We start from the raw sequence: 16,415 nt of genomic DNA on the forward strand, positions 1-16,415 counted from the left end.
GCTTTAAGCTGGAGCAAAGCTCAGAGACGGGAGAGAGGTGCGAGACCTGAAGCCGAGAAGGAGTGTGCACCTAGGAACCCCAACCCTGGGGCCTAGGGCGCACCAGCTCTCATCTGATTGTCACTAACTTTCGTACTAAGAAACAAACTCAAAGCACCAGCATTTCGACTGAGACTGAAGCTTTCCAGCTGAAGTCTCCTAATTATGTGACAAATAGAGTAGGTTGGACTAGCAACGCAGTGTTAATAAAACTGTGGAACGAAGATCATCGTCTTGTGGTTGCTGGAGGAACTACGGTAAAGGTCCAAAGGGCCCTCGGGTACTGACACGGTACCTCTCGCACATCCCTTATCGTCAGGACCGAAGTACGAGGGTATACCGTAGTTCCGGTAAAGAAACGCCCTCCCAGGTGTGGGATAACTGACAGGTAACACAACTACCTGGCAGGGTAAAAGGGCGGATTAAATTAAGAACCCTTTGGATACTAGGTCATGGACCCATGAACATACTCTGCATTAATGTCAGAATAACCAACATGTCGGGGCAGAATTACCGCGTTTCATGTTCCTCTCGGCGTGACAAGCAAATGATTTTGATTCAGAAACTAAAACCAAACTAGCTTTTCTGTAAGGACATGCAATAATTGCTCTTATATCACATTCATACATGTTATGCTCTTATCTGTTTCGGTGAGTGAGTGAGTGAGTGAGTTTAGTTTTACGCCGCCTTTAGCAATATGATTCCAGCAATATCACGGCAGGGGACACCAGAAATGGGCTTCAAACATTGTACCCATGTGGGGAATCGAACCCGGGTCTTTGGCCGGGCCTTTAACCACTACGCTACCCCACCGCCCCTATTTCTTTCGGGGCCATACACATATTGTACAATGCATAATTGTGGAGAGAATGTAATTTATTTATGATATGTATGTATACTAAGTACGTCCATCCATCCATTGTATTGCATTATGTACTTTGTATTTTATCTTTTTATAAAATAAACTAAAATATCAGTTCCAGAGGATTACGCGTTCCCTGAAACAGTTTTGTCCTGGCGTGGTCACACAGCTGTTTTCTTGAAACTGAGGTGAGTAAGTGAGCTGAAATTTGACATTGTGTTCGCAATGTTACAGCTATACAGCGGTGAAACAAGGTAATCATTGTATTATTCCTGTCGACAAAGGACAGAAAATAGGTTGGTATATCACAGCCTGAAACTGAAACACTAAACAACGAGAAAGTAATTAAGGGCATTGGCGACAGTTTGCAGTTTTATTTTCATAGGGTGGCTATATAGTTAACAAGACAGCTAAATCAGCACAGACGATGATCACCGACAAATACACAAAATGGATAAAACCCTTTCACGTTGGCGTGAAATATCCATCCAGAGCAGATATGATTTCGACCATGTCTTAGATCATTAATATCCCTCAGGATTCAGTTAAACCTATTGGCCAAATTATTGTGTTTAGATTTTGCCTTCCGAACATAAATTCTGATTGATATTCATAGCGCAAGAGTTCAGCAAGTGGTAGCAAACAGTTCCAACGGGGATGTCCACTACTTGTCTGATTGTTTTACTCCCAAGCTTCATCTTCATGATGCCTGTGGAAAGCATTACAAAGAATAGTATTCCTGTCACCAGACAGACAACAGAGGCTCGTGGATATCAGAGCCATGATGCGCTGTGTTATAGAATGTCGATGATAGACGTATAAAACAAACATGGCGAGGTAGTCGTGACCCTATATCATGCGCACAAGTTTAAGAGTTTGTTAGTTGTCGAACACCACAGACCAACACTCTGGTCATAATGACATTAACTACAGATGCTACTGGTCTTAGGATGGTGATGAATCACCACCAGCCTTCTGTGAAGATACAGCATGTGACTAGGTGACCTGTTCATGTAGTCAACATATGTTGAAAACACTCTGACAGTGTGTAAAACAAAGGTTACAGAGGTGCGTATTTTAATGTATCGGTATTTCAGGCATAAAGTATTTTCCATTGCTACTCTATGTGTTGTCTTCAGTTGGGGATATATACGTGACTACAGTTCTCGCATCATCAACAAACACATCCCTCATTAAGGGAATGTATGACTGGGAACCACGCGCTGACTCAGGTAATGTGTCACCACCATTGCTGTCTTCTGCATCCTGTGCCCCGGGAAAGTAATCAGCCAACACAGGTAGTACAGGAATACCATCATCATATTCACTGTCATGTGGCTCAGGAAAGTTGTCAGCCAAAGCAGGAAGTGCAGGGTCACTGTTGTCTCCTTCCTCTGCCGGTCCTTGTTGCTGATCATGGGTTTGAGATACTTCATCGTAGTCTTCTTCCTCTGTCGGTCCTTGTTGCTGTCCATGCAGCTGAAATACTTCATCGTAAGCTCCTTCCTCTTCCCGTCCTTGTTTCTGCCATTGCCTCTGAGATACTTCATCGTAATCGTCTATATCCACGTATTGATGCATTGTGTAGTTATCTCCTGTTTCCAGTTGTCTTGATCTCTGTGTCAATATGGACTCATCTGCTTGCCGATCCCTGAAAACGTACACATGGGTACAGAGTATACTGCTACAAGTTACCATTGATTACAAGCAAACTAGTATCACAAAGCTGGTTTGTCTGATAGTTTGCTGTGCTGTTCTGCCTGTTTCAGAACATATTCTTGGAAACTTGTGATATTCAATAAGTTAGTTCCGTAATCTTAATATATTTACAAGGTATGTAAGTAAATTGCAAACTGTTTTGCATTTATATCATTATTATATTGGCAACAAATACATTTTGTCTGAGATACTTTGAATGGCGACAGTTCTAGTTCCCGAAGATGTACATTCTTAACTTAACAGGAATGTTGAATAATGAAATATGTTCCACACATAATCTCCTCCAATCAAATGTTAGCTCAGGCTCTATTTGACATTTGCGCAACACGTCAACAAGGTGTACGTGCTGACCTCTTTGAAGCGACTCTCTTGAAGTAAAAAATGCACCCGAGTGCAATGATTCCAACGACTAAAATCAGTGCAGTGGTTGTTCCAATGGTTGCATAATTCATGGCACCCTGAATGGCAACTGAAAAGCGGAATAAAACAAACAGTTGTCAGTACATGTATGAATTGTATTAACCGATTCCGTGTTCATTACAAATGAATTTCGCACATGAGTATTGGTACATGTTCCATTTCAACTGATTGCACTGATGATATTTTGAGTTTCAAGCACATATGCGAATGAATAAATGAGTCTATGCCAGTATTCAAATCGTGGCATCATTCATGATCTGCACAAAAGAGGAGGGAAAATATAACAGTTATAGACACATCATGAGCCGAATCTGTGTCCGCATGTTTTCATCTTTCAGTGAATAGACATAAATTCACAAATCGGAGGTGGTAATTATATCCGTCTAAATCATCTCGGAAAAGATGCTTTTCGGTTGTTGGTATATCTGCCAAATTTGATACCAATTGATATGAGGCCAGTATGCTATATATGAATTCCCAAACCCTGTTCGACTGAAATATAAACTTCATTTTTCTCAACTCCGTGTAAAGGATTTAGAAACTATACATTCATTCAGACAATATGTATAATATATATAACTTTCATTTGTTCGTTTGTATGTTTTTTTCTATAAGTATTTGTTTTTTATTCAGTTAGGTAATTCTATGAAATATAAACCAATCACTGACATCAGTCGTTTGCTCCCAATGCCCTAATGCTCGCACTATTCACAATTTGCATTCAAACAAGAAATTATATAACATATAGAAATGCATTATGCCTTACCGCATATCCCAGTACCAGGATGACAAGCACCTCCCGGGCAGTGGATGCAGGATAGTTGACAGGATTGTCCATATTGTCCTTGGATACACCCGTTGTCACACAACCCGTTGTTTGGGTAACATGTGTGATTGAAACAGGACTTCGGACAAGGCCTACAGTCATCTCCAAAGTAGCCAGAGGGACATCCGTCAATACAGGCACCCGTCTCATTGCAACCCAAACAGTTTGGGTTACATTTAATTGGCGAGGAACAGTGTGGACCAGACCAGTCATCTGCACAACCATTGATACACTCGCCACTATATCTTTGACATTCAGATATGCAGGAGGGGAAACTGTTACTTGTCAGAGTATCATTGGCAATAGCGGTAGGATAAGACAAACAGGCAGCGTTGCATCTTTTTGAGCATGTCCGTCCATACAACCCAGGTGCGCATGTTTGTACACAATCAGTTGTTGAACAATGTGCACATGAGTATTCACAGTCCAGGCCATGATATGGATCATGACACACGTCACATCTGCCTGTCTTCCTGTTACAGTGTTGACATCTGGGTGAACAATTCTTGCAGCTGGACCCATAGTATTGGTCATGGCATCCAGAAACACAAGATGATGTAAGATGGCAGAACGTTCCATCACATCCTCCAGGACATTTTGTACAGTTTCCCTTCGGAAGTGTGCACTGGATATTGCATCGAGTACCATAGAAACCAGGTACACAACCGTCTAAGCATATACCAATCCCACCTCGTGTCAAGTTACATTTACTGTTTATGCATTGCTGGCTACAAGGTAACTTGCATTTAATGCCGAAATACCCAGAAAAGCAATCTGTACTGCAGTGTTGTGTTGAACGTGAGCAGTTTGAGCACTGTTGGTCCTCCATACACTTATCCGCTGTAAAAGACCCGTTCATAGTAAACATTAATTTCATGTTTGACTGTATATTTGAATAGTGAATACAATTTTAGATTATATTTATATCCTGTATGAATTATATCTAATATCATACACATCCATCAAAACACACAGCCAGTTTCCCAATTCAGTTCTTTTACTCGTGCTAAAGGCAGGGCCTTCTGGTGTCATCAGTGTTGACATTAGTATTCTACTGACAGCCTTATGTTGCCACCCATTGATGGACGTTCACTATACATGTACGACAAATCAGTAAACTTATTGTGATATCCAGAGTAGTATACTCAGCCAATATTTTTTAGAACAACCAACACAACTGAAGTGACTGTCGCTACTCAGAAATCAAAAGGCAGGAAATATTTTTTACACTCAGAAACGACACGGTTCACGTGCCCGAACGGGCTCAGTTAAACAAGTGTACAGGCGATTGTATTACTGCCACAAAGTCTGTGTTCACAGAATGTCATTAATCTTTACTACAAATTTAAATATTTTGGTTTTACTTAATCAAAATACCAAATGTATTCAAACGTTACCCTGTGTTGACAAAAGCGCCAGCGCTACACTCAGTATAACCTGAATTTCCATCGCTGTCCTGAAATTAACACAACACAGTCTTACATTTAGCTTCAGTATCGTTGGTTGGGTGATTTCAGTTATCCGATAAATGCAAATGTCATAGATGGGTGTTGTTAAAATACAAACGTACCTGTCCACTGAGGCTACTGCTGTGTGGGCAGATGGGAGATGAACGGACTACTGAACTCAAGTTTCTGGTGGTGCAGGCAACACTGAACTAGGGCACTACATGAACGTCATGGTTTCAGTGAGGTTTCAACTTCCGGAATAGACGGCCGATCTGTGATTCATGCATACTAAAACAAACGGTTGTGAAATGATGACGTCGATATCACGGACGTGATTTCTACATCTATTCACAGATGTATCTATAACCAAACGGCAGATCACAGCACAGTCCCCAGAGATTTTTTGTATCTCCTCTAAAATATTACAGCGGTTTTGAGTAGAACATTTGTATGGAATTATTTGTAGCCAAGCCGTCGCAGGCAGGACCTGACTGCTGAAATATTGTGTATTGGATGTCTGCCGCTAGGCTATGATTTTCTTTATTAAGTAACAGATTAATGAAAGATAAGAGGGTATATGATAAATATAGAACGTCATCCTTCGAACTCGTTGTTTGTCTGCTCCCATGCCATCTTCTCGTTCAATACAAAACATCCCAATGCACTAGTATGACGTTCTATATATGCATTCAATAGTGGAGTCTCATTTCAGTCAAGCATGATAGAAGAAGTTGGAAAGAAGTTGTTATCGGTGGTGGTGATAAGGATATTCTTGTATATAAAATGCCCGATACTACATGCTATATTTTATGCTTTATGCTTTGAATCAGTTGATAGATATAACAATGTCCTTTGTGAATCAAGATTCTGTCTTTTTTGCCAAAAAAGTAATCTTAATTTAATTGAAGATTAAGTACACGTTTTACTTTATTGTAAAGTCTTCCTAGATATAAGACATAAGTTTCTGGATAAATATTCGAAACACCCTCTATCACAAAACAGCTTTGTCAACGGTCTTCAACAAACAAACATGTTATAAATAATTCATTCCTATATTTATATAATGTTGGGAAAATAAAAGATTCTGATGGTTTTTTTCTGTAAAACGCATGTTAATTGGCCAGTGGCCTATTACTGAATGTCTGTCTGTATATCTGTTTGTTTGTCTTTCTGTCTGTCTGTATGTATGTCTGAATCAGTATAATACCAAAGAACCTCTGACTGAATGAAGTATCCCTATATCTATGGCCTGTCTTCGTGAGCTGCGATGAAAGCCTGGACTGATGCAGGTACCTGTTTGCTGAATCCATCGAGGACGGGTATAACACCTAGAAATAATCATGGCGAATCGAGATTCGAACACTCATTCCTACGTTTCTGGAATACATCGTCGAGCCCAATAATTTGGAAATAACATTCGGCTATTGTGATGCATTATTTGTCTCACTTCGTTACTTTGTATTTACTCCTCCTAAACCGTTTGAGGAACAATAAATGGTTCCTGGAAGCCTTTTGGAGATCCTCGACATTTCTTGTAATTTATCGGTATTTAGCTGAGGAAATGTTCTAGTTGCATCATTATAACTAAATTAGTTTCTTTTTAAAGTGAAGCCTGATGCTATGTGTCCTTATTTTGCCAAGATGTCTGGTCGTGTAACGTAAAGGACACTTGTATTGCAAGCAGGTTATTGACGAGAGCATGTTACGTATTTCTTCCATGTTGCAGTTGAAGTATCTAAAGTACACCACCGTCCAAAGTGTTAAAATGGCTCCAATCGTTATGTGTAAAACAGTGCCTATCATTGTAGATCACATTTTCGCAACGCTGTCCACCAAGGTTGCAGACAAAAGAACAAGAACAATTCAAGCATTCCAAATTCGGATGATGTCAAATTCTATGATTACATTAAACTAAGGTTATATAAAGCTGAAAGGTGCCAATATTCTTAGTTCATTATAACCGTAGTTCACTATATGCATTTCAGCTTAAACACACACCAAGTGTTCAGGACCAAATACATGTATAAGTCATCATATCTGTCACTTCATTCCTGCCTGACAACAGTACAAGAATCAGTATTGACACATCTCAATCACGACATAATGACAATGTGATCCATAAAATATGTCTTTATTAAACATCTAAAATGCTACTCAAAGAATTCGTTGAGGTACTCGTCTAGGACATCTTTGTGAAAAGGCGTCGGCCCATCCACACTTTGAAGTACTTTGAAGAAAGCGATCAGATTGCAAATTCAATTTTCTTTTGCATCCAACATCACTAGATCAGACATACAACGAATCAAGGCTCGCATGTTTCGACCCATGCTCTACGCATCAGTGTCCACCAGTAACGTCCCAGATAGGTTCGAAGGTGACTGTTAACGACTGAATGCTGGCTACGGCATGACATGGCAAGGATGTTTTGCTTTTGGAGTGAGACAGGAACAATCGAGCATTATCACCGTGAAAGATGAAACGTTGCCCAGCAAATGCTACCATGAGTGTTTCGATAATGATGTTCCGATAAGGTTATCCCGGGACTCTGTCATGGTAAATATGGAGTGCACTTCAGCCGATCATTGTCATATCATCTCACTTCCACCACGATCATGCTGTGCAAAACACTCGTTACGACGTCTCAAAACTCGATTCATTCAGTTAACTAAATATATAAAATATATGAGAAAATTGGCAATGGATAGAATCTCGTCCATTTTATGATATGACGTCTTTCTTGATCATCACTTTATCTCTAGACACAGAGGTTCAAGCTGTAGTTACTTCACACTTTAAGATGCCCGTTTTATGAACTCTGAACTGTCCCTTGTGTATATTTTTATACGAATCCATATTGGCATCGACATACAACGGCAACATTGAATTTGTTAATATGTAAAATTGGAATGAATACCCATCCATCGAGCATGTGGGATTGACGCGAAGGGTTGTTACAAATCAGATTGGGAATATATTTCTTGAGACCGCGAATAACAAATACAGTTCAAACAAAATAAGATACAGTTTAACGAAGAATCAGTGTATCTAGATATCTGGTGAGGAACACAGAATTGACGTAATCTTTCAATTGTGAAATTTATAGTGGAATTAACAATCAAATGTCTGCTTAGCTTTAAGCAACATATATCACTATTGCTTAGAACCTTTCATCTGCATACAGTAGACGTTCACTCGGCTACGACACATTTCGAAGAGGTGCAGAATTTTTAGAATATCACGCACGCTCGTACACACACATACATTCATATAGTCATGCCAATAATGGTTGTCACCCCCTTCATTCTTGTTAATAAGCGACCCGTGAAGATCCGGTGTAGAATAGGTCTTCAGCTACCCATGCTTGCCACAAAGGGCGACTATGCTTGTCGTAAGAGGCGACTAACGGGATTGGGTGGTCAGGCTCGCTACCTTGGTTGACACGCGTCATCGGTTTCCAGTTGTACAGATCGATGCTCATGCTGTTGATCACTGGAATGTCTGGTCCGGACTCGATTAATTACAGACCGCCGCCATATAGCTGGAATATTGCCGAGTGCGGCGTAAAACTGAACTCACTCACTCACTATTGATAGGCTGAGGGGTGACAACCATTATTGGCATGAGTATACATACATGCTGATTCACTAAAACGTTTCGGATAGAAACTCTCTCATTGTGGAATGGCTGTTGTACATACAACTGTTCACCTTCTCATAGACTCTTATATATAAGTGTATGTCATTCACAGAATAGAATTCAACACGTTTATATTAATACCACCACATGTTTCTTACAGATACAAATATCTGTCCAGGACAACATTACACTTAACAATATAACACATTCACAGTAGCTTTCTCCTGAGTACATTTTCTGCCCTTGTAGCCGGTGAGCGTGTGGCTTTCGGGTCTATGCTCTTACGCAAAACATTTGAAAGCATGAGTAACTGAATATTTCAAAATGTATTGAGCATGGAAAGTAATTCTTTGTACACATATTTTTTCCCACTCAAAGAAATTGAAAGTTTTGCTAGCTGAAGCACACAAAACAATCCATTGCTATTAAATTCGTTTTTATTTCCTGAAATAACAACATGCATTTAAGATTCTAAAATAGGTTACATTTTCAATTCAGTTAAATTCAAATGTGAAATCACATGTTTCCTCTCAAGGATTAGTCTCAAAGAGGGTCAAGGTAAAATTTGACAGTAGTGGGGAAACATTGTTTTGGAGATGACGAAACAAGATTTGTTTCCGGCTCTCTCATATGTTATCGCAGCCTGACAATTCACAGTGATACGGAAAACGCGCTTAGTTTACAGTGTCTAAAATGTAAAAATAATTGCAGCATCTCTTTGTCAATAACTATACAGTGGTGACTTATTAGCTACATGAATGACAGTTGCCTTGTATGCTGTCCTCTTTTCTCTACTGTAGTGACTAGTTATGTCATCACAACCTTGACATGGAGTGTTGGCTCGTTACAAGTGCAGCAGACCTGCTGTCAGAACAGTGGTGGGTGACTCACAGTAGAGCTATTATGTTCCGCATTCTAACTCAATCTACAGGATTGCAGCTATGATCGTTCATGATTTTTTTCTTTACTCAGAATGATTCGCATATGTGAACCGTTGAGTTGACAGTGACAGTCCACTTGTAAATGCATGTGTTTTGAGGGTTTGTCTCAGGTGAACCACTGACAACACGTGGAGGTATCCATGTTCTAGTCAAATACAGTGCGTGCCTTTCAACATCTCGTGACGCATATCTCGTGAGTCTCACGCATTTCCAACTAAACTCACGCTCTCACGCCATGCTTCCATTTTCTCACGCGGATATTTAGATTCAAACAGTTTGAAAAATATTATCTCTAAGATTCATGAAAAAATCATTAAAACAATATTAAGTCTTTTCCCTGTTGAAGTGTGAACTCTGATTCTTTAAAATGTGAGTAAATTTCTGTCTAAATCTAATTATGTCATTTTTTAACCTTATCAGAGATAGCCTAGGTGTGCGTAGTTATGGTGAAATATGATTTCCCCTGGCCCCCCTGTCACCCTAAACCTGACCGGGGCCTGCTGAGCCTGGACCCGGGCTTGTGTCATTCTCACTCAGTGGGGTTATCAAGGATTGGCAGCTCTGAAAGTATCGGTAGTAGAATAGTTACTTGTCGGCAACGTCATCGGAAGAGCAGCCGCGTGGTGTAACTGATCAATTTCAATTTTAACTTTTAAGATATAACATGTCTATGGAACGAGAAAACATGATATGTTTTGATGTTCAAGCGTTTGCTTGTTTCAATCACAAGAAGCTGCTTTGAAGCTTTTGCTAATTTTTACAGAAATATCAAATATTTAATCAATATAATATAATATATAATATAACAAGCCTGGATCATCTGCCAAAGCAGATTGAATTTGGCGTAATAGGCACTACAACTGGGAAATTACATGGATGGATCATTGAACGTCGGCGAGGACACCAGGTGTTCTCCACGGGGTAAGCAGGTCCTGCCCAAAAAGGTAACACCCGCTATTCACACAATTCCCATCAAAGTATTTCTGGTCTGACACTGCCCAGTAGTCATCGTGGGACTGCAGCATGTAAGTTAACCGGACAATCAAGTGAATAATTTTCCAGAAATTGCATGACTCACGAGTGCATTTATTTGTTATGTAGAAACTAGTACAAACGAAACTTTAATGTTTAGCTTTAAATTTTTAAAAAGTGAGCAAAACAATGTACATTGCAAAAGCTGGAGGACGAGTTTTCAACTGAATAGACATTTGTATTATTTCTTTCCTGTCGGCAAATGTTTCTGTTTCTCTTTCCGGAAAATATTAGTAACCACTTTCTCTTTGTAATCAAGGACACTCAGTGACAAGGCAACTTGCCCACACTTCAATAGAAATGTTGGTTTCGTATGTATTGAAATCGAGTCACGCTTTATCCAGTATGTTACACCAGCCCTCCTCCCCACCCCACCCCACCCCACCCCACGTGTCGTTAAGGACTAGGTGACGAGGTGAAAAAAATTGTTTTCATCATGAGCCACTCATTGCATGCACTATGTACCTTCAGCATGTCAGAGGTGTGTGTGTAGCTACGAGAAGGAGAAGTGCCGCATCTGAACAGGACTTAGGACTGTGTCCAGAAATTGTATCAAAACATGATCGTCGAAACAGAACATTATTCTCACCACAGCCTAATTCCTTGATTCCAGCTGCGAGATTCCGGTTTAGTTTATGTTAAACCCCTGGGTGCCACAGGGACATATACGTCCTTCCTCCTTAGCTCTCACTTTGAAGTCCAATACAATTCTAAATATATCACGCCCATCGACCAAGCTCTCAGACCCCACGTCATACCACATTTCGAGCATGATAACGCCCGGGCCCCTACTACCAGAGTTACACGGGACTTCCTACAGCAGAACGGTGTCATTGTTATGCAGTGGCCAGCCCTTACTCCTGATGTAAACCCAGTTGAACATCTTTGGGATGAAATTCAGAGGAGACTGAATAATGTCATACCAAGTCCGAACACAGCCGATTTATTGCGCCAGGCCTTTCTCAGAGTGTAGTTCCAGGTGGCAATGGCCTTCATCAATCGATTGGTGCACACCATGCATAGACGCTGTGCTGCAGTTATTGCCGCTCGTGGTGGTCACACTAGATACTGAAGTCAAGGGTCTGAATGGACTGCAAACGTTCACGTAATGTCTTGAAATTGTTCATTGATGTGTCAAGATATTGTACACAAAAATGTTTTTGATCCGCTTAAAATGTCCATTTCTGTAATGATTTGATTACAATGCCTATCTAATTTTGAATTCGTACTGACGTTTTTTTGCTGCTGAGTATATATTGATTGGCCAGGTGCGCGACTGTCAGAAACGTTTCATGATTCACTATCATTGTTTTCAATAATATTTGTAATCAATTTATATTCGATTGAAATATATTGTGACAACATGATATCAAACAAATATAAACTATTCAAAAAAGAAACGCATAACCCAGGAATCTGTTGAGAAAATGTTGTATTTTCAAAGATGTGTAACCCGTCCACAGATCGACTTTAGGGAATGGGATTTTGCATCAGTTTAGAAGAAGGCAGTATCTAAGCAACCAGGTGGATAATTTTAGATGACGGAGACGTTGAGATTCTAGCACGACATTGTGTGATACTCGATTCTGATTGGCTGAGAGCTCATCAAAACCGTACTTAAATGGCAGTTTAAGACCGCTAATTAAAGTGACCGATTCACCGCGTATGAATACAACGAACTCGTTGACCCTATTGTTTGTAAACAAACATGTCGGACATCGGCAATTTCTATCTCGGCAGCATCTTTGGTGTTTTTTTAAGTAAAAGCGAATGGTTTGAAGGAGAATTTCTTGAACCTAATCCCAGTGAAGAAACTACGAAGCTGGAAAATCCGTCAGCAGCGCAAAAGCGGCAGTATATATTCAAACCGGGTCCAGATCTACGTGTGTTGACGTCGACAACACACGTCGGCCCACACGTCCTAACCTGACCGCTTCCGTCCCGGCCGTAATGCCCAGTCCTTCCACTTCCACTGTCCATGTATCCCACATAAAACGTGGCATGTCAGGTCTTTTCCAAATTGGGAATAGTAGGGTGGTTATCAACAGTTATTAAATATTTCCGTGAATAAAGTTAGCGGCGACTAAACTTAGCGACTTCACGGCTTGAATTGGGACGAGTCGATTGTCATACAGTAGGGGAGATCAATAATTCGCTTGAGAAAAATCAAATAATTGTACTTGCTCACAGTATAAACTGTATTTTTATATTTATGTATGCTACTTGTTACAAATACAAGCATACTGGTTCCTGAAATAAAGCATTTATGTTGTTGAAAATGTCTCATTTTGTTCATTACACAACCTGTCCCTCAACGGGACGATTCCAAGCGATTTCCAGGAAAAAGGCCCCTTCGCGCCTTGTGTTCTTGCGCGCCAAACAGTTCGGTTTTAAAACGCTTATCAGTCGTGCTAGAATGAAGATAAAGCTACACTGTTTTCAATTTTGCGGTCCTTTATCGTTGATTTAAGACCGCTAAATGTTTAATTTAAAACCTCACTCTAACGCGTTCGGTTTTTAAATTACATTTAGCGTCCTTAATCAACGACAAAGGACCGCAAAATTGAAAACAGAGTAGCTTTATCTTCTAAACACTCACTATTTAAATGGTAAAATCATTCATTGCATTTTTTTCTAAAGTGTGTTAAATTCTGACTTAGAAGCCGAGACCTTCTGTACAATTAATTGGAAATTAGGTGAAATATATACTAATCAGCAGACCAGTGTCGTCTTTTTCCGAAGTCGCAAAATCCATAAAACAAACAATGACGTCAACTAAAATGTTTTATTATTTTCAGTAATTTCATTGCATTTGAAGATACGGCTAGTACCATTTTAATGATGATGCAAAAATAGTCAAAATACATCTACACAAACAGGGGAATATGGGAATCTGAGAACTAACTTACATATCGCACAGGGCCAGCGAAATCGCTATTACGTGCTTTCTTATGTAGTACGTTGTCATCTTTTGTTATATATTGTGAAACTACCACAATGTATCCGCTCACATTTGGGATATTCGAATTGGAATACTTTGGTTCACCGTGAACATAAAATATGAAAATATAGGGTCCACAACAAATTCCCTCCAAGTGAACTTACATTGACGTAGTCTTAAGCATAGCAGAGTTATGCCCCCTTATCTTATATATTACCTCTCTGTCGTCCTTTGACGTAAGAAAATCCATTTTTGACATGTATTGCGAGTCATTTTTAAGATTTAGTGTATAACGTTATGCATAAGCACATAAACCCATTTCATATACACCTATGTCGTTCAGATATCGGGACGTATTTCCTTTGTTCACACTTTCCGTAAAGATGCCAAATTAAAACAAATCGTAACATAGTGCTTTTATCGGTGCACGATAAAAAGCGAAGAAATTTACTGTTTTTCAACGCATAACAAAATTTTGGACAACATTTAGCATTTTCTTTGTCTCAAACCGTCAAGGTAGATGCACTTATATTCATACCGACGGATAGGAAATTTAATATTCTACATTTTTGTGTATTTTTATAGCGCAATTCTCGCACAACGTTCACTTTTCAAACCTTATGAAAATGTGCGCCTGAAAAAGAACCTCGGCATCCAGGGGATTAAACCCGGCAACGCCATAACACATTATCAAAATACTATTCAACACGACAAACATACTGATCTCAGTCGGTTCATCTGCCATCTACATGACTAAAGTCAATGGGTCTACACACCATTCTACAAATTAATGAATTGTAATACACATTACACTGCTGTCATGAAATATACTTGACGAGGATTATTATTTTATAGCCATGCGTTGTGTGTTGTATCGGACCATTTTCATTTCGTAGCTTATGTTTTCTCTTGGTTACGGTTTTAGAACGTCATGCAACATTACGTGAATTTCAAATTTCTGAGTATTGAACGAGGTGATGGTGTTTGTAAATTGATTTTCATTTCCTCGAAACACGGTCACTTTTTCTGCATTTGAAAGACTGAGTCCATTTACATTTGTTTTGAAATTTAAGCTTCTATTTCAGGATCAAATGTCAAGTAACGATGAATTACTTGAACAAGTTTTCAATAATTAATCTTCGAGGGGGTCGTGTGAAGTGCAGCAGTGTCCATCCGTATCTCTGTACGGTATAAGTTACCTACTTACCCGTGAACATCCGGGTTAGAATTGGTCTTCAGTAACCCATGCTTGTCGTGAGGCAACTAACTGGATACCGTGGTCAGGCTCGCTGAGATGGTTGACACGTGACATTGTATCCCACTTACGTAGAACGATGCTGATACATCAACCTTCCTACAATGGGAGAGTTAAAGCACAAGGCTAGAGTCCACTGTGACAGTCTAACTTTCAGTAGCTGTAGTTCTGGACATGTACGGAAACACAGCCTCAAACTTTAACCTCAGAGAATCACCTCTATTCCTCTGTGACAATAATCATTATTGCATTGTTCATTTTTCACTTTGATAGTTTTGTCTGCGTCCTCACTAAATAAATAACCCAGCTTGTCGTAAGAGGCGACAAACGGGATCGGGTGGTCAAGCTCGCTGACTTGGTTGACACATGTATTCGTATCCCAGTTGCAAAGAGTGATGCTCATGCTTTTAATCACTGGATTGTCTGGTTCAGACTCGATTATGTACAGATCGCTACCACATATCTGGAATATTCCCGAGTGTTGCGTAAACTTAACTCACTCACTCATACTTTACCTACCAGTGACATTCCCACACAATATACCGTTATGCACGTTTTACTCCAACATGGAGTTGTTATAGGCAGGGTGATAGATGTGCATATTTAACATTCAGTTTTACACGATGACGACCATCTACTGAGACATTTTCACCTCAGGCATCAAATGACACCAAAGTTGTTGATTAGACTTTACGGGTGTTATATAATATCAAATATGTTTCAAACTCTTTCAAAGTAGATTCAGTCTGACCGCATTTTTAATAATAGTATATATGTTCGTTTAAATTACTGGCTAAAATTGCTAACAGATGAAGGAATTGTGTAAATCACTAGAGTACATGCAGGTAGAAAGAGCACTGTAAGTCCCAATGGTCCCTAGTATGGTGATATACCTTCAGTTGGTGGCAACCTACAGCCCATTTTTATATTGTATTGCGGCAGATAGAAATAGTGGTTATATGCTAGTTTTAAGTGTAAATCTGTCTTAAACTAGTTATTTTACTGTCCTTTGCAGACATGTAAGTATATTAAGTAAGTTTGGTTTTATTCATTTATAAATTTACAATTTTCATACGTAAGATTTGGCTAAAATAACTCACTCACTCAATGGAATGTGAAGGCAAGGGAACTACCATTCCCGAATATCCACCGGTTGTCATTTCACCCTAGTCAAAAATACAAACAGCGGTGAAGATGATAGGGGAATTCACTAAACAGGCAAGCATTTCGTTCCCTACCATCAACACCCACCACCTGTTTCCAGAACGTTTAGAACAGGATTAAACATAGGGCATG

General features: G+C 39.6%; 1 protein-coding gene across 1 annotated transcript; it reads right to left on the reverse strand.

Moving 5' to 3' along the window:
- Positions 1 to 1,251: 1,251 nt before the first annotated feature.
- LOC124271605 (multiple epidermal growth factor-like domains protein 10) lies at positions 1,252 to 5,503 on the reverse strand. Its single transcript, XM_046706754.1, has 5 exons — positions 5,437 to 5,503; positions 5,264 to 5,322; positions 3,807 to 4,706; positions 2,972 to 3,089; positions 1,252 to 2,552 (listed from the first exon to the last, which is right to left on the reverse strand). Exons 2-5 carry the CDS (start codon positions 5,313 to 5,315, stop codon positions 2,024 to 2,026), a joined length of 1,599 nt encoding a protein of 532 aa, XP_046562710.1. The 5' UTR covers positions 5,316 to 5,322; positions 5,437 to 5,503; the 3' UTR covers positions 1,252 to 2,023.
- Positions 5,504 to 16,415: the final 10,912 nt, after the last annotated feature.

Source organism: Haliotis rubra, unplaced genomic scaffold (genome assembly GCF_003918875.1).
Source record: "Haliotis rubra isolate DU_JTF1 unplaced genomic scaffold, ASM391887v1 Scf1617, whole genome shotgun sequence".
NCBI classification, from domain to species: domain Eukaryota; kingdom Metazoa; phylum Mollusca; class Gastropoda; order Lepetellida; family Haliotidae; genus Haliotis; species Haliotis rubra.

Bases quoted from the DNA above. Each gene is read 5' to 3' on its own strand.
- LOC124271605 (XM_046706754.1), bottom strand. From the start codon at position 5,315: ATGGAAATTCAGGTTATACTGAGTGTAGCGCTGGCGCTTTTGTCAACA. The intron at 3,090-3,806 runs GTAAGGCATAAT...TCCGCTTTTCAG, and splicing joins TCCTGGTACTGGGATATGCG to TTGCCATTCAGGGTGCCATG. The intron at 2,553-2,971 runs GTCAGCACGTAC...GTACGTTTTCAG, and splicing joins AAGAGAGTCGCTTCAAAGAG to GGATCGGCAAGCAGATGAGT.